This window comes from Balearica regulorum, chromosome 19 (assembly GCF_011004875.1).
Source record: "Balearica regulorum gibbericeps isolate bBalReg1 chromosome 19, bBalReg1.pri, whole genome shotgun sequence".
Lineage (NCBI taxonomy): Eukaryota > Metazoa > Chordata > Aves > Gruiformes > Gruidae > Balearica > Balearica regulorum.
In genome coordinates this window covers 9,140,265-9,159,152 of record NC_046202.1, presented here as the reverse complement: position 1 = coordinate 9,159,152, position 18,888 = coordinate 9,140,265, and the positions used below count along the sequence as shown (strand labels likewise).

Sequence of the window (18,888 nt, the reverse complement as noted above, 5' to 3'; positions counted from 1 at the left end):
CTTAACTAAGATCACTGCCAGTGAGTGACCTAATGGTGAACAATTCTGGATTGTTTTGATTAATAGAATGCAATAGAAATAGAATTGTTTCATATAACCTTTCAGTCTTCAACACTGTAGTTAGGTCCTCTATTAATAGAACTGTCAGAAACGTGTACTCATGCCTGAATTGACATCAGGTACAGAAAGTTGAGTGAATTTAGCGCTGGCTTAACGGACATTGTGAACAAAGCCTACTTTTTATTCCTGAAAGAGAAATACCATTCACAATAGAGTCACTTCCCATCAACATGCCTGAATTCCAATCTGGGTGACTGTCTCTTAGCATAATAAGTTTACGAAATGCACTTGCACATGATAGCCTTCTATGTTTAAATGGATAGATTGCTTCTTAAGATTGAATGAATCTGACTGGAGCAATACAAAATACAAATACAAAATATATTTAGGAATTAGAGTCAATCTACAAAGGAGAAAGACTTTCACAAAGGCTTTCTTTGGCTAAGAACACTATTTATGAGATGAATTTCAGTAATAGTATCATACACCGTGGGATGTCTTGTATCATCCTAGTTTAATCATTAAAGAGGACGCCGATTTAATCAGAACTGCAAGAATATCTGGGAATAGTATTCTGATTAATTGTACTAGCACAGTATTGAAATTCTCCGACTACGCTAGGCCTTCCAAATTACAGCATGGGAAATGATTTCAGCATTGCCAACTAAAACCATCTCTCTTATGGGCTAGTTCTCTTTCCTTTATTGCAAGCCAAGTTTGGTGTTCCCAAACAAAATAAACCCCTTGTAGTAGAAGAAAGAGAGCGAGCTGTTTTTTCAAAGGATTTGAACATTTTGGCAAACCGATACAGGATAAATCCCTTTGTAGTAATTTCTTTCTGCAACAGAGCAGGGAGTTTCCTACTTTCTGTCACTGGTAATAATTGTTCATCCACTTAGCCAGAAACAGCATTTCCTTGAGAATTAAAATGTAAAATCAGAGAATCCAATAGGATGCTCAAAGTCTATGGCAGAGGAGCAGAGCAGCCGATAGCTTTTATTTTAAACACACCTGTTTCTTACAGTATATTTTTCACAGTCAACACATGAATATACAGTCAATTTGCATTTTTGTCAGTGCTTCACTGGCCATTTACTTAATTCTTTGGCATAAACTATCTTAATTTTTAGCTCTTCCTCTCAGCAGTGCCTGTCCTCAGACTTGTGGTCATCTCCCAAAAGCTCTTTTACTGAAGGCTTTTTGCCAAAGATCCAAAATCAACCCTATGTCCTTCAGAGATAAACTAAGGCAGGAGAGTCCCTTTACCTCACAAGCACAACAAGGGGTTTGACTTAGGCCTTTTATAACTCTTTCTTTCTCATCTTCAGCGCAGCAGTGCACTCCCCCTCACACAAGCATCCTCATCACACCCACAGACAAAAATCTCCTACATTTTGCAGCAATTCTGCATGCACAACTTTTATCTAGCAGCTGCTAACTCTTTTTAGCCTGCTCTTTTTAGCTGCTCTTTTTAGCCCCTCCTCAAATCCTCATGTATTTGACTGGGTTGGGGAGATAGCTGCAGTCTGAGGGCAAGCGGGACTGAGGAGGGACAAAATGCCTAGACAGCTTTTGTTACTTACTGCCCTTGTAGGCGAGAATAGTCTTGTGCAGTGTGGTAACTGAGGGAAGACGTGTCTCTCACAGGGAGCCGCCAGCTGCCCCTCAGACAAACCTCCCTGCCCTCAGTGAGGTGCCAAACAGAGGCAGCCAGGAAAACAGCCGGCAGCACAACCACCGTGCTGTGGAAGGACAGAGCGCTGCGCCCCCCCTGAGGAAAGTCGTCCTCAGCGGTAGCTCCCTCCCTCCTTGCAGGCTAGAGGGGGGGTGGTGGGGGGGAAAGCGACCCTCTCAACATGGCGGCCGAAAGACGTCGCACCCCGCCTCCCCGCCTCACATCCCCTCTCAAGATGGCGGCGCGGTAGGGCCGGTGGCTGGGCCGGAGTACGCCTGCGCGTCGCGGCCGGGAGTGCAGTGAAATTCCTGGCGGGCGGGGGGAAGAGGAGGTGGCGGCGGTGAGGAGGAGGAGGAGGAGGTGGAGGAGGGCGGCACGGAGTCACGGCCGCGCGCCCCTGCCAGGGACCCTGCGTGCTGTGGCGGCGGCCGGCGCGGAGCCAGACCCCCGGGGGGCGCGGTGCGGGCGGGCTGAGGGCCACTCGCCGCCGCCTCGGGCGCTCGCAGCACCAGGAGCCGCGCCGTCCCCGCCGCTGCTGGGACTCCCTCCCCGGGCAGAGAGGGGGAGAATGACGGAGCTCCAATCCGCCTTGCTACTGCGGAGACAACTAGCAGGTAGCTGGGCTGGGGGCCGGCGGGAGGAAGGCGATCCGCCGCGGGAGGGGTGGGGGAGCAGCGGGGAGGGGAGTGGAGGCCGGCCGGCCTCTGAGGGGCCGGGGCCTGCGCTGGGGGAAGGGGTGCCGGTTCGGGGGAGGGGGCGGGCGGCCGGTGGTGTGTGTGTGAGGGGGAAGGGGAGATTACGGCCCCCCCGCCGCTCTCTGCCCAGCCGGGAGCTGAGGGAACTAGGCCGAGGGGGGGAGGGGGAGCCTGCCTGGCGATCGCTGCCAGGGGAGCCGGGGGGAGGGGTGCGGAGGGCCGTCATGGCGGGGAGAAGCGTTTCCTTCGCAGCCCCCGTCCCGTCAGGGAAGTGGGGGTTGGCGACGGGCCTGCTCGCCTGTCCCCCCGCCCCGCGCCTGGCAGCCTCCCCGATCTTTCTTGCGGCCCTGTTTCCCTGGGGCGGGGGGGGGGGGGGGGAGAGAAAGGAGCCGGAGCTTTCCTCCCCGCAGCGTGGGGGGATGTGTGCGAGGAAGTCTCCGTGGTGTGAGGGGATGTTTGCCAGGCACCGAAAAGAAGCGGAGGAGGGAAGGTTCCCCCCCTGGAAACGGTACTTTAGGCCCAGGGTGAATCGCCCCACTACCCACACCTTCCTGTGGGGACCTGAGGTGCCCCCGTCCCGCCTCCCACCCTCACCTCCCGTGCCCCGCGCCGGGGAGGGCGGATCGGGAGGGGGAGACCGCTTCCCCCTTTGTTGTCAGGAGAAGAGCCGGGGGTTCTGCAGGCACTGACGGGGTGGTGGTGGTGGGGAGAGAGGACCGGGCAGCGCCGGGATCCGGGCGGGGAGGGGGTGTGGGGGGACCTGGCCCTGAGGAGGGTGAGCGGGGCTGCCCGCCGCGTGCTGCGGGGGGGGGGAGCCCGCAGGGAGGGGCGAGGGGGTCCGCCGGGGGCGAGAGGGCGGGACGGGTGCGGGGAAGGAGGAGTTGGAGACCGGGCTCGGGGACAGGAAGGGCCGGAGCGCCGGGCTCGGCCCCGTCGCTGAGGCGGGGAGCGCAGCTGAGGGGAGCGAGGTGGCAGCTTGGCTCCGCGTCGCGAGTTGTCGCCGCGCCCCCGCCCCCTCCCTTTGTCCCCGGGCGGGCGGCCGTGCGCGCTGGGCCGCCGCCGCCGAGGGGACCTGGCCCGGCCCGCCGGTCGTGCGCATGCGCGGGGCCGCCCGGGCGGCGGGGCGCACAATGCAGCTCCATGTGTCGCTTGCTGGCAGATTTAAAGAGAAACGAGCCGGCGGCCCGGTGCGGTGAGGAGCCTGCCGCCTCTCCCTCCCCCACTCGCACATGTTCCCCCGCATCTTCTGCCTTCTGGGGTTTTGCGGCCGGGGTAGAGTAATCCCCTCGAGAAAACGTACAGGTCTGCCTGGCACCTTGGGCGAATCCGATTGCCTTTTTTATCCCGTACGTAAAAATTGCTTCATACCCAGATAAGGAAATGTGTGCTAGGTGTACCTAAACTCGGGCAAATACAGCGCTGGCTCAAGTTTGCTGAGTAGCCGTACCAAGGGACGGGGTAACAGAGTGACACAGGAATTCCTGGAGGACGATTTTGGCCTGAGACTTCAGTAATGTCTTTGAAAGTGTAAGGGTGGACAATAATATTGGTAGCAGTAAGGAGGTGAAGTTGCATAACCAGGTATAGCAAGCTAATTGGTGTGTTTGTTCCATCTCCAGCACTATCTTCTGGGTTTAGTTGATGATAAGTTTGAGAAACTTTAACAGAGTTAACTACTAGCACAGGATTATTTTTTTTTTTTACCCCTTTAAGGTGACATTCTTTAAAAAAAAAAAAGCCTCAAACATATCACAGCTGCACCCCTGAGCATAAGCATGCGCCTCTTAATGCCTTAGTTAACTACTCAAGTTGTTACTGACATTCATCGAGGTGTCTGCATGTTTGGATATGCTAATAACACTAGGTATAGGCTTACTACAGGAGCTCCAGACTGGATTTGATGCGAAGCTTCTCCTTCCTATAAATGATCCCTCTAGGGAAGCAATAGTGTAGAATAGCTGCTCTCTAACTTGATAAAAATGAGCTTTTGGTAACTTAATATAGTTCTTAGGCTGTCTGGAATTTTTCTTTCAACTAGCTAGTTCTGCTCCATGAAACAAAGTTTGACGTTTAGCTGTCAGCTTCTGTTGTGTAGGTTTTCCTTCTTGTCTTGAGAACTTCTGTAAGCACAGGCTGGTTGGATATGTAAATGGACTTGTAGACTGTTAGATTTGGGGGTTAATTGCTATTTACCTTTCTGCTCAAACTTTTCTGAAGGCTTCATGTCTAATGGTAAAAACTGGTAACCCTTTCCAGTTACCTCTAGTACTGCTACTGATTCAACTGTGCTGACTCTGTATTGCAGCCATTTGCATGTAACATGCAACTCTTCTGTGGGCTTTTTATGTTTTAAGTAATATTAGTGCCTTTGGTATTCTTTTTACCTGTACTTTTAAAAAAAAATGAAACCATATTAAAAGTGATTGTGAGTATGCATACTTAATTGTGTGGTGAGTACTGAAGAAAAGTCTTGAACTCTTCAAAAGGCCTATCTGGAGTAAATGACCTAAGAAAGAAAATAGTTCCTTCCATATGTGATAACCTAAGCAACCTCTGAACTGAGCTGAAACTAGACTCTGACACTGCTTTTTCTGATGGCAGGCTACTTGAAGTCACAATGCAGAGACTGAGCTTCATGATGTCTGATCTTCCTTCCCTACTGCTGGCTGTCTTCTTCCAAGTCTCAGCTGCTCCAATGTGTCCCTTTGTTTACACCCACACTACTTGTGCGACCTCAAAACAAAAATCAACATTGTGGTATTCTTTCCCCAGGTGGGGCTGATACTTCAGTCCTTCTGCTACATGCAGCTTTTGCTTTATATCAAGTGTGGTGAGTCATTGGTTTGTGTCTAGCGGTTGGGTTTTGGAGGACAGTGAACAGGCAGTGGATATGAGTCCTATGATCTAGACTAATTTAAATTGCTCTAGATCACTCACTCGTTAAATTAGCATTATTCAAGAGATCTGAAGTTGGAGCTGTTAGACTTGGAGCAAGACATCCAGAAGTGGAGGGAGGTTGAAGGGGGAATCTGAAACCCATATGATGATGGAGCAGTTGAGGCATATAGAAATTCTTTAATGGGCGAGACCCTGGCTAGCTCTTTTCAGTGCCAAGAGGAAAAAACAATGACGGGAGGACAAAGGAATGTAAAACCATTCTCAGAATGGTTACCTGTTTTCTCCATAATGCCTTTATTAAGATCCAAAGCATATGGGAAGAAAATAGGTGTCTATGACATGTAGCACTTAAATGAGTTGTTTTGGTTCTTGAAGACTTTGTTAAAGTGAAGGTCAACTGGTAAGTCTTCTTGGTTGTCAGTGAAACTTAAAACCAAGGGTCTTATCAAAACACAGAAGAAACTTGACAACGTAATCCCAGGTTGTTCCAATAAGTGTATGAAGAGCGACTTCTATTTTTTTCTGGAGCAAGCTGGCTTGTATTGTAACTTGAGCAGGTAACTAGTACCATAGCACCATATATACAACATGCTTGACAACTTAAGTGGCATGTTCTGGATGCTGATAATGCTCTTGGAGAAGGGATGTTCAATGACAGTCACAAAACATAACTTCAAGTTAGATGTGGGTTGATATTTCTTTTTTGGATGGTGTCCCCTCCGATACTAAGGAGCTTCATAGTGCCTTTGCTAATGAAGTGCTGAGCTATATCACCAGATTAGTATAGTAGCTGTTTTTATATTGACATGTGCTTGCCCCCATTTAGGCACAAGAACAGTTCAAATCAAGATAGTCAGAACTTTGAATAGCTTTTATTTATTTGGTGTGTAGTGGGTTTTGGGGTTTTTTAAGTGTTTAAAGGAACTGCTGAGTGGGGATCTTTGACTACTAAAGCCAGTTAGAGGACTAGTCTAGCTTGAGTTGAAGGGAGGTTTTCTTCTGTGGATATCTGTGAAGCTAAATGGCTGTTTCTTCATGAATCGATGTAATTGTAAACTCTAGCAGCTTCTGGAAGTCTCTTAAAATTCAGAAAACATATTTTTCTTATAGATCTTTTTTTCCTTGCAGAAAGGTACTTTGTGGTGGATGGGTAATAATGTGAAATAGAAGCCATGACCTGTCCATTTCCTCTTATGAGTAAGGTGCAAGAAAAACTAAAAGAATGAAGTGCCTCTGAACTTCCAAAAGAAAGTCAATAGCAAGTATGTAGGTTGGTGTAGCACTGGATTAGCAGAGTTCACCCCCCAGGGGAGGTGAGGATAAACTGTATTCCCTATACAGCCCCAAAACTTTATGCTCTCTAAAAGGAGGCAGGAGACAACTGAATGTAAAGCTACTCTTGTGGTCTCCAGAGCTGTCAAGCCCAAGGGTTTTGCAGACTTGGGCATTTCTCTGACTGCTTTTATTTCTTCTTTCTGCCAAATCCTTGCTGACACAGGGACTTATTAGAGTAGGCAGGACTTGTCTAGTTCATCCAGCAAAATCATGTAGGGAGGGTGCAGTTAAATTGGTAGTGTACAGTGGAACCAGAAGTGCGAGTCCTCTTTAACATAAACGTGGATTACTGAAAATGGGGGAATAACCATGCCCTTGTTGGCTGAAATTGTATTGTGTTGTAAATATTCTCCAACTTAGGATATTAAAAAAAAATCACACTAATGTTTTTCTCAAACATGAGAAACATGGCATTGTTTCAATTTAAAGTGTATACAGCTCCTGTTTCAAAGTAAAAATGTCTAATTAAAATTTAACAGGTTGAAAAACTGTATTAAATGCTTAATGTGACAATTCAACCATTTTTACTTCCTTGTGTGAAAAAAATCTTGTAATGTTGAGCTAGGTGACTTTCTGGCAATTACATAGGATTTACTTTTAAAATACTTGAGTAGTGAATTCTGAGGGAATTATGGAATTAAAATCACTTTATAGATTGAAGCTGAGATGGCATATCTCTTGGGTGGCTGGTGGTATAAGAAGCCTTTGTTTACAGTTTAGTACTGGCTATTTACTGGTTTACAGTAGGTTTGTCTACAGATCAGTACTACTCAAGTGATTATCTTGAAGTATTGAATTAATGCTACTCTGCCTATTGGCCCACTTGGAGAGGGTTGTTTGTATGACCAGTAATATTCTGTATTATCCTGAATAGTTAAAACTCCAAGGGCCTGCACATGTCAAACTTAACTTCAGTATCACTTAAAATGCTATTCAATCTTCATTGTTGTGATGCTTTTTGGGATGCTTGGGTATGGCATGTGTGTACCACTCACCTTGACACTCTTGTGATGTAGGGTCCATTATTATAGCAGATAAGATAATCCTGTTTCTTGTACGGATGTGTTGACAGAAGTGTCAAAACTACATTGCTCATGCTGACTTTATAGATAATATCACTGCTAAAACACATGCCTTGTTACAGTGACTAGAGTCTGAGCAGTATAAGTAGCCTGAATTTCTGTTGCACTGCAAATAACATAATGTGAGGTGTGCCAAACTTTACTAGCTGCACACATTAGTTTTGTTTTGGTTTTTTTTTAAATGTTCCTCTTGCAGAAATAAGCTGAACTCTGCCTCTTCAAAGAAAAGAGTATTTATGAAAGCAGTTACAAGAGCAAAAGTTCAGGGATGCTGTCAGTTCTGGAAAGTGAGGTTTAAGTAAACCTCAGAACAGAGGGGCTTGATGACTCAACTCTGCTTGAACAGAGTGAAGCAATAACAACCTGCTTCATAAGCTTACCCCTTGATGGGGCAGCTGTAGTCACAGCCAGTTGGCTCTGGCTAGGTCAGCTTACTAATTTTTCAGGGAAATAACCAAGCTTACCATAAATGATGAGTTCTTTCATTTTCTGCTACCCCCAAACAAGGCATAGTAAGTTACACCAAAGTATGGACATATCTGGATGTGTTCTGTTAGAGAATGGTGGAATGGGAGAATGCTGCTGGAGATCTTGTAAAATATTTACCTACAATATTACCTATTGAGAAAATACTTTCATTAAAACAATTCCTGCTTTATTGATAAGATCTTTATTTGGAGGTGTTAAATTGCCCAAATCCCACTAAAATGTCTTGCCTTGTGTGATTGATAGTGATTCCAAAACTATGTGCCGCATAAATGTAAACTGTAAGGATTTGTTGATTTGCTATAAATGTCTTTCTCTTAAACAAACAAACAAAAAAACCTGATCTGGGATAAATCAAGTGGAGTGAAATAAAACCACGTGTTGTAATTATAACTGATTCTGCCTTGACTCTTCTGTATCTCTGATATTTATTTTTTTTTAGCACAAGGAAGAATTGGAATAGTATATGCATATTCAACCCCAGTAGGATTACTTGGTCCCTTTTGTGGTTGGTATTGGTATAAATTGGGTTCCCTCTCCCCCGCCCCAAGCCCTATTCTACACATTTTGAAAATAAGTGAACTTTGTAGGTAAAATTTGTTTGCCTCAAATAGGCATTCTGCTAAATTTTCTTCTAATGTGTTTAATGCAACCTCTGTTTTGATCTAAATGTTGTTGTTTGCCGCTTGTCAGTCTGGGGGTTTTTGAATGTCTTTAAGCATATGGGGTATTCTGCAGAAGTAAGCTTCAAGTATTGGCATAGAACAGGGTGGAAGCATTAAAAATAAAATACTGCATTTTTTCCAGCATAAAGATTAGGTTCTAATGAAGTAGAACTGAACTGAAAGGTGGCTGCTGTTCTGAAAGTATGAACTAACCAAATATTAAAATGAGTGTGCAGAGTTAGGTGCCTGGAGAAAGAAGAGCAGGTGGCTTGGGTGAGGAAGAGGGCACGTGACTCCTGAAACTCGCACTGTCTGCGTTTTGTCCCAATGTATGGGAACAGAATCAGGGTAATGCTTCACATGCAGGCCTGTGCTGTCACCATGTTGCACCTGCTCTGTGCTTCACTTCAGTGGTGTGTGGATATGTGTCAGTAGACTGCTCTTGGCAAGATCTTTCACTTACGGAATGTAGTAGGTCTGAGTTTCAGGCCATCCTGTAAATGTTCATATTTGCTTTTCTTTTTTACTGTTAGGGCCAGGGCATATCAGCTGGAACAGAGATCAGATATCCAGACCTTTTAAGAACACTAAGTATAGCAATCTAAATGAAATAAGATTCCATAAAAATAACTGCTCTGCTAGGCATGAATGTTAACGGTGCTTGTACAGGTTTAGAATAATAGTAAAGACTTTTTGATAGAAACCTTTTGTAAAGGCTTTCACATACAGTCTTTCTGTATGTGAATTGTTAAGGGAAACCTATTTCCATGCAGTCGTCACAATACCTAGTATGTCAAACTGGCTGGGTTTTTTAGCTGGCTTGCACTTGGTGCTGATCTAAAAGATGATGCTGTCAGGAATCACTTAGAGAAATGTTTTAAAACAATTCTGAATAACAATATAGCTCAAATTAGGGTATGCAGACATGTTATAAGCAAGAGAGAAAACAAGCTGGAAAAGTGTACTTGACTTGCACAACAACTTATGCATATGATGAAGAAAGCTTCTGATGAACTCTTCAGATGTTAACATCTCCCTATGGCATAGTCTTGTGATACAGACTTCCTAGTGGATTTCCTAGAATCGTGTTCTAGTCTTGTACATAAACCACACAATCCTAGAGCTCTTGGCTCTGTTCAGTGGTGCTGTTTCATGACTGATGTGTATAGGACTGCTCAGAAGATACTTGGATGGAATTTTTCTGTAGCTTTAGTCTGGTGGTGGTTTGCAAACAGCTGTTAAATTAATTAACTTTTCCTGCTGTCCGTGTTAAACTCAACTACCTTAATATGACTGGCACTTAGAATGACACTTGTCTTGCCAAATTATTGCAGTTGTATGCAGTTAGACATCTGAAACTCTTTCGGCTCCTTTGTAGGTGAGAGAAATAAGTAGATGTAGAGTGTGATTCATCTGACCTGTCTTTGACATCTGCTTTGGGATGAGATAATAATGGAGCCTCAGGAACTACTTATCCTGATAAGATCTCTGTTGAATGCTGCTGAGGGTGACAATCTCAAATACAGGCAGATGCATGTACCCACCTAACGCTTGTCTGACTCTTAAGAGCGGAAAAATGTATTGGACACTGAGGACAAAATGAAGGTGGCATTTCTGTTATACTGAGCGTGATAGATGAACATGGCCTTGTGCTGCAGTTGACTCTTTATAGGCAAACCACTGAATGCTTCCTGGTGACATACTTGCTTCCTTTCAGGTGTGGACTTCAGAATTGAAGTTCTTCTGATCCTTTTGACTATCCTTGTTCTTCCCTTACTCATACCAGTTCCCCCAAAATTCAGGCCTTACTAGGATTTTTTAACAGACCTATTCAGTCTCCATTTTAATCTGGGTGATTTTAATCTGTGCTAGATTCTGATGTGATGGGATGCACTGTATGCTTCAAGCAGTCTAGCCAAAGAGGGCTCTTCAGGAGACAGTTTATCTCAACTTCTACCAAAATTACGTGATACTAATTTGAAGATAGATTCTCAGCAGTAAGCTTAGAACATGAATTCTGGAAGCATAACTATTTTAAAGGTTTAAACAATATTATGGAATTCAAATATTTTTATCAGTATGTTTTGTGTTTCCAGTGTTCTGTGGCAGCTGATTGGGACACAAAAGTAACTCAAACACCACATTCATCTTGAGAAAAAAGACTTGTGGGCTTAGTATGCACCCTGCACTCGGCAGTTACTTAAGTTAGAGTTGCAGACACTTGTTTAATGGCAAACACAGCAGGGGGAGGGGGAAAGAGACCTTCCTCTTGTGTATGGTAAGTGTGGGATGTTGGAAAAGGACTGGCTTGAGTGTGTGTACACAGAAGGCTTCTACGAAGAGTGGTACAGAAAGAAAATGTCTCAAAATAGGTCATCCCTATTCTTGCCTGTCTCTACAACTATCAGGTAAAATGGTGCATGGGAGCAGATTGTGGGCTAAGTAAACTGGGTTGCCAGGTCAGATTGGTAGCTGGCTATCTGTGGCCTAATTGAAACTGCGTGAGAGCTGAGTTTGAGACCTCTAAGTTGAGAGCAATGTCTAAAGGAGTATTGACAATACCTATCAGTGGCCATCTCAACAGACTTAAGGAGTTCCCATAGTCCCTTAAGAACCAAGACAGTACCAAAGACTTGCTTCTGATTAGTGTGTTAAGGGTCAGTTTTCAACTAAATAGCTAACCTGAACTTTCAGCTGTCTTTGGGTATGCTGCAACTCATGTGAACATGGAGCTACAGAACATAGACAACTGTCATGGTTTTACTGAAACCAGGACAGCAACCAAGAAACCTGATTCTTAGCTTATGTCTAAAATAGTTACACCTTACTAGTAAAAGAATTTTAGTCTCTATCTAGTCAAATTTCTCTGTACTGTAGTCTACTGTAACCTTAATCCCCAGACCCATAGTGGCAGTTATAGGAGCTTCTGACTCTTCACTTTGGGCTAGTGCTGCTGTCCTCTTGTTTGCAGAGCTGACCTGTGGCCCTGACTAGGAAGTTGATGGGAGTAAAATTAAAAATTAAGCAAGAAGCCCCCAGCCTTCTCCTCCATCCTTCCAAAGCCTGCTGTGCTGTGCAAATCCTTGGAAGGCTCTATGGGTGTAGCTGAGGAGACGGCAAGCGAAGCATGTTGATGAAGCTGTGTAGCACTGCACTGAGATGATTTCTGTGAGCCTGTTAATGCTAATTATACAACCCTCCCTACAAATTCTCTGAACTGAGAAGAAAATTAGATTTGTAGAAGTCTGTAATGCTGCCCTTATCAACGGGGGGTGACGCATGGAACACTGGAAATTAGTTGCCAGGCTAAAGTTAGGAGTCAAATCTAGAGCTGTTACTGAACTGGCTGGTAGAGCTCTCTAAGACAGGTTTGGCTTTACTGCTTCAGTCTCACTCCAAAATAATTACAGCGTCCTTCTGAGGCTAAAACTGCTTTGTCTTAATTGCTATCTTATTTGTCACTGCCAAAGTGGCTACCAGGAGCGTGTGCATATCTTGTATTAACTTTTGTCAGAACTTTTTGGATGAGCTTGTGGAGTAAGACAGAACATGATGAAAGTAGGTAATATGGAGAGCTCTGCAAATGCATCTTTACAAGGAGATCATGTTAACTCACCATTATCTCAGCCCTAATCTTCTGGAATCATAGACTTACAGCTGGGTATGCAGGCAGAAAGGAAAGTCTTGGACATCTTAACTGACCTCAGTTAGGTAATAAAACTACATGGAAGTCATGGTTTGGGGTATGGAGAAGTAGAGTCTAGAACAAGGATTTTCAGTCTGTACAGTCGTTAGAAGCTCCTGAACTAATGCTGAGAGTCACAAAAGGCAACCAAGAAAAACAAGCCTAATGCATAGCAAATGTAAAGCTCTGATATGGCCCATACCTGTTTGTTCTGGGAACTGCATGTAAGTCAGCTTAGATGATTTCTCCAGAAGCCTTAACTAGGATTTGGGCTGTCCTGTCTCTTTTTTTTTTTTGTGCTGGACTCAGTCCACTGACTGTACAAAACTCAACCACTGTATAACTTACTGAAGAGGCTGCTATTAAAAATAATGTAGAAGCTTATATTTTTGAAAGCTTTGTTCTGTAATGTAGCTTAAAATACTCTGAAGTGTTCACATGCAGTGGCTGGCTGGGTAAAACGTCAAGCTGAAAAGTTTAGATGCCGTACATAGCTGCTGCATGTAGCCATGGGGCTGTTTCTGCTTAGTCATTTTTGTTGACGCCGTATTGCTTTTGGATTGGTGAAAGTCTCTTGGCTTATATAAAGGCAGTTTTAGTGAGTGTGGGAACATCAGTAGCTTGGTGTCGACTAAACACTGAAACTGGAAGCACAGCTTATGGTAGTGTGTTGGCTCAAGTTTAAGGCAATGGTAGCTTAGTTCTGCTCTAGTAAGAGCTAAACCACTAAAGGAGCACTGTGTTGTGTTGGCAGATCATGCGGGAGACAAGGCATTGGCCATTAAAGTCAGTTCTGGACTTAAACAGCTCTGTTGGATTATGGGACTGTAGTCTTCCTCATCTCCCAAGTCACATATTGATTTGGGACTGGGATTAAAGGCACTGAATGTCTAATTTATAAGCAGCCACAGGATTCTTTCCTGGTATGTTGCTCCTTGGCTGCTGTCCAGGTTTGTGCTGCTTTGGCTGTCAGCTGCTGCTTGAGCTGCAAAGGACTCTACCTGAAACTGCTTCCAGAGTCAATGTAAGAACTAGTTTAATAAGAGAAATTTCTCTTCTTAGGGGGGAAAAAAAAATCAGAAATGCAAAAAATATTGGCAGAAATACTGAACCATGGTGTGTAATATATAGTAGCAAGTAAATTGCACTTATTTAGGCATGGACATGACAGAAATGTGTTAATATACTCATTTGCATTTAAAAAGTACAGGATATCTTTAGCTAAACAAGAAATCTCAAAGGAAAACTAAGTCTTGAAAAAATAACATGGAGGGATTCAGTTCTTCAGAGGTGTCTGACTTCTCTGCTTTTCCAGGACTTGTAGGCTAGCTCTTCAACAGGGCTTTGTAGAGGACCTGCACAAAGGGCTTGTTCCCTCTCCCTGCCTGGGGGAGGGAATTGAATCCTTTGCTTTATGAAGCATACTTGCCATCCATGTGTTCATCTTGGGAAAACTCCTGTTCAGGCTACAAGGAGTTAACTACTGTAGTTGGTAGAAATGACAGATGCAGAGAACAGGTGTCTCATTTTCTTGAGCGCAGTGTCAGTGTCACTAGAGGCTCTGGTTGGTGGGCAGAAGTCCCTCTGCCTAGCAGCTGACTCCTGTGAGCATAGTGCGTGTATGTGTGCGCACGCTGCTTTCTTGCTATATTAGCATTGCTATTCATTTGGGATTTTGGTGCATGGATTTCGCTACTGTGTGAGTTTCAACTCGTGAAGAGATAGATGGTACCACTAGTTAACTTTTCTGATCTGCAGCATTGGCTATATGGGGGGGGGGGGAACCAAATCAAACAAACCCTAGGCTTCGGTGTTTGCAAGTTTTAACAAGTAAGCAGCTCTTAGCTATCCATGGTAAAGCAGCCAAGGATGATGTTTTTCATGTCCTAGTGCAAAACTTTGCTGAGATTTCCTTTTTTGTCTGTCAACTAGCCATTAGTTGATGTTCAGTTTATCATAAAATGACCTTTTTCCATCCAGATTATTTAACTCACCTGTGGTAATTCTAAATACCTCTAGTGGAGAAGGTGCCTGAGCTTATATCCATTGTTTTACCTCAAAGTACTTGTGCAAGCAGTAGCTATTAGAACTATGCTTCAGTATTGCTACCGTGGAAGGAAAATGAGAACCTTTTACAAGCAGAGACCTCCTTTAAAAGACGTAACATCATAATTTGCTTTATAGGAGACATCCACTGAGCAAATTTCCATAACTGCTGGAAGATTTTTGTCAATGACTGTCCCCTTCATACAGTTTACAGGCTTTCTGCATTACAAGAGTTGGCATTCAGCAATCTTATTCCTTCTCACAAGATCTCTTGCAATATAGTGCTGCAAAGTCTTAGGTATGAGTCAGAGTGTAAGAGCTGGCTTTCATTGGGAATAAGTACATGAAAAATGTTTCAAAGGAATTAAGGATAAAAAAAGTTATTTGGAGGCTGAGACAGATGCAAAAATAAATGGAAATAGCATGAATTAAGAAATAGAGAAGAAAATGTGTATGTTGGGTTGAAAATAGCGTGGCATATTTAGAGAGAAGCATGCTGAATTTGCCAGAGTCTTAACTTCTGGCAGGCTTATTTAGTCTTATCAGTGAGAAGTGATAACTAGCAAACAATAAGGAAGCTAAATGTGAGTAGCTTGAGTTATAGCAGTTTACACCGAACTTGGCATAAACCGTTTTTTCCCTGTGGAAATGCAGAAATGAGGGAACTTGTGTTCTGGAGGCTTAAATTCAGATTTGAAAGTCTTAAGGTAAGATACTGAAACTTAATATTTGTGCTCTTTCTGTTGACTTCTGTAGTTATACTGGATATTCTGTATTACAATACTAATACAATATCCAAAAGGATGACTTAAGTGTTCTGAACAGAGGTGGCTCTTTTGCACAAGCAATAGATATTTTTATAAAATCCTGCATGAAAAAGCAGGTATATTCAACTACTAATGTGTTGGAACTTTTAGTAGCTGATGCCCGAGGAGTATCTGTGGTAGGGAGGTAGTAGGGGACTGGTGAATCCTGACTTCATGTGAGACGCACACCTAGTCTCTCTGCCCTTTTCACCTAAAATTAAATAGAACTGTTACTCAAGCTCATGCAGCTGTTGCCACAAAGTTTCATAGATGCCCTCTGGCATCTATGAAACCAGTCTGCTTAGTGGAGGTGTGGCCATGCTGTAGTTTGTCGGTTTTGAAGCTTGTGTCTTGGTTAAATAGCCTGTGATATTACCTCTAGTTTCAGGCATTGTCTTGAGAAAACATGATTTGGTTCAGTACCTAAGTCTTTGTCCTGCAACTTGGAGAATGAATGGTTGACTTCATCTGTTGACTGAACCCCTACTGAGTAGCTTCTAAGAAAATCCCTTCCAACGCATTTCTTGAGATTTAAGCATTGAGTCATCTATGCGGATAAACTTGACTCTGAATTACCAATGGCCAAAGTTGGTATTCCTGCTATCTAGCTCTTCAGGACGTTGGTCCTTCGTGTGAGCTGAACGCTTTCTTTTCCTCATATGGACTTAAACTCTCCTTTGTAGGACTTGAATTGATTCTTCTTGGTTTTTTTTTTTTTTTTTAAACCATGCTTTTCATAGTTAATAACTTAACTGGCAAACAGTGACTGCAAGCTTATGGGCAAATCAGTTTGGACCTAATGGTAGCCTTTTCTCAATAAAGGTATAAGCCCCTCACTTGAAGTTCTTCTGCATGTACCTGAGGGCATTATAAAGACCTCTGAGCTTAAGTCTGTAATGCCTAGAAATCAACACAAAATACAGCTATTGGATTTACAGATAAGGGAATATGTAGATTAACTGTACTGCAGAATATAATAATGAGGGCTGTATAATGTCTGACAGGATTTAAAATAAGTGCAGTAGTCATTGTAAAACAAAACAAAAAAAATCCCTAACTTAATCTGGAAGTAACCAACCAGTTGAAGGAATAACTCTTTCTCCCTTTCCCCTGTCCTAAATACCCAAGATCTGTCAGGACTTTGTATGTACTGTTGGAAATGCTGAATCAGGAATTTCAATATGGCATTTAAATTAGGTTTTGACCTGAAGGTATTGCTTAAGAGATGTTCTCTGCCACCCCCACCCCCAAGTTGAATTTTAGGCAGAACTCATTTGAGGTATTTATTTCCAACTCTTATGCTTTTTCCTGGAGCAGGCTGAAAACAGAAACTCAGTGGAGTCTACATCTAGGTTGGACTGCTGCACAGCTATTTCCAGATAAGCCTTCTATCTGCCAGTAACTATATGAAGTAGCCTATAAACATAAAATCCTCTATTGCTTATCACTAGTGGATAAAACTGAAACAAAAGGAAAAAATAAAAAAACCCCAAGCCTAAACAGCATAACAGCTTATCTTCTATGCTTTCTTCTAGTAGTTCAGAACATAGTAAATCATTATCTCTGGAATGCACTGGGCACAGGTCTCAAATGCTTTCAGATTGAAAAAAATCACTTAAGGGAAGTAGGATGTTAGTTTCAAATAAAAGCATAGTGTGACTTTGTTCTTCTGTTAACATTTTCTAGAGTTAAAGATAGACTTTAATCTGTCTCCTCAGGGTTCTTATAAAGCAGTATGGCTTTTTTATTAGTAGAAAAATCTGTTTTCTGACTTGTATATACACCTATTGGTATCTAGATTAGGAGACCATGTTCTGCAGTTCTGAGTTATTTTGGCCCTTCTTCTCATGATGTACTTAGTTTTAGAGTCAGAGTGTGGGTCTCATCTCTGGCAGCATGCTGTTATGTGCGGTAGGGAGCTGAGGATACGCACCCAGGCCATAAGTCCATCAGCACGTGCCAAATCACTGAAAGTCATGGGGGTTTTTTGGTCACATATAGAGGCATGAGCAAAAACAGCAAATGTGTATCAGACACCTAAAGTCATTCTTAAATTCTTTTTCCTACACAGAGCTCAACAAAAATCCAGTGGAAGGCTTTTCAGCGGGCTTAATAGATGACAATGATCTTTATCGATGGGAAGTCCTTATTATTGGTCCTCCAGATACACTATAGTAAGTACTGATGCTTATACAGAAACTTAAGTGAACTTGGATTTACTAGTTCTAGTTTGGTCTAAGTGAGAAGTTAACCTAAATCTTCATACTGACCAAGTTAGGTAATGCTGTTCTGTTGCTAGTAAAATACCTGTAAATAGCTGAATTTGCTATATAGAAGTTCTGAACTGCTTTGCTTCCCTGGGAAAATGCAACACTGATCCCTTTGTACTTGTGTAGAAATGAGAATAGGCTATGCTTAGAGGCAGCTTCTGTTTTCTTATGCATTTAAGTAAGGCAGGTAATAATCCATTATTTGTTGTTACTGCTGTGAGGCTCTAGTTTAGCTGATAGTACAGTTCTAAACCATTACAACTTCATGCTGGTGATTGTAGGAAAACTACAGCAGGCCATAGAATTAGCCTCAAATCCTGTCACTCTGAGATGGGAGAACTTCCTAGTGTGACTTAGAGTACTTCATTGTTGATCAAATTTGAATTGTTGGCAAACCTTGCACCGTGGACTGTAAAAAGGTTGTATCCTTATCCTAAGGACTGGGTTCTTTAATTGGCATTTGAATGCAAAACTATGGAGTTCATACAGTAACTTCTTTTCCTAGACTTTAAGTTCACTGTGGTTTTGTACTGCTTTATACTTGAAGCACTCTGGCACATGCAATGTGGTGGTGTTGGATTTTTTTGTTTGTGTGTTGTTTTTTTTTTTAAAAAACTCTGGCTAATTGTGAGAGAGATTTCTTTCTCATAGATGTTATATAGGATCATATACTCTAGCTCCTGGAAAAAGGTTCTATGCCCAGAAGAGATCAGTTTAAAGTGTAGCTCTTGAAGATGAACTCTGTTCTACTTCATTAAGCTGTTCCAGTGATAAATTACTGATACAGAAAGCCTAGTGACATTTACTTGAGGTCAGTTTTAGTTCCAACATGAAGTTGTTGTATGTCTCTGTCTGCAGACTTCTGAATAAGTACTTAAGGACAGTAATCAAGTTGCTTTGCTTCTCCTCAAGCTCACTACATTGTGATTCTCAAGTCTTGCATGAGATGAATTCTCCAACTTGTGTTGACCTCTTTTGAACAGTCTTGTAGTTCCATTAAGTTCTCATGGCCATCTTATCAATACTGTCAGTAAAGAAATACTGCTTCTAGTTCAACCTCTTATTATATGTTAAAAATTGCAATAGCATTTTTTTCCCCACTTTAATAAGGTGCTGGGCTTGTTTTGAGGCTTTTTAGATAAGAAGCTCTTCTGTTCCAGTCCCTAGTTACTGCTTTTCAAGGTA

The 18,888-nt window shown here is 43.0% G+C and overlaps 1 protein-coding gene across 2 annotated transcripts in view; it reads left to right on the top strand.

The window, feature by feature from the left end:
* The first annotated feature begins 2,003 nt into the window (after positions 1–2,003).
* The window catches only part of UBE2G1 (ubiquitin conjugating enzyme E2 G1), a 29,095-nt gene continuing 12,210 nt past the window's right edge, over positions 2,004–18,888 (top strand). Inside the window, exons 1-4 of one of the 2 annotated variants that reach the window (XM_075771908.1) lie at positions 2,060–2,349; positions 5,032–5,260; positions 8,674–8,739; positions 17,505–17,607. In XM_075771908.1, coding sequence (XP_075628023.1) covers positions 5,233–5,260; positions 8,674–8,739; positions 17,505–17,607 — 197 coding nt within the window. In that variant the 5' untranslated portion in view covers positions 2,060–2,349; positions 5,032–5,232. Of the gene's footprint in view, positions 2,350–5,031; positions 5,261–8,673; positions 8,740–17,504; positions 17,608–18,888 lie in introns of both variants that reach the window. The other variant, XM_075771909.1, reaches the window with a different exon arrangement.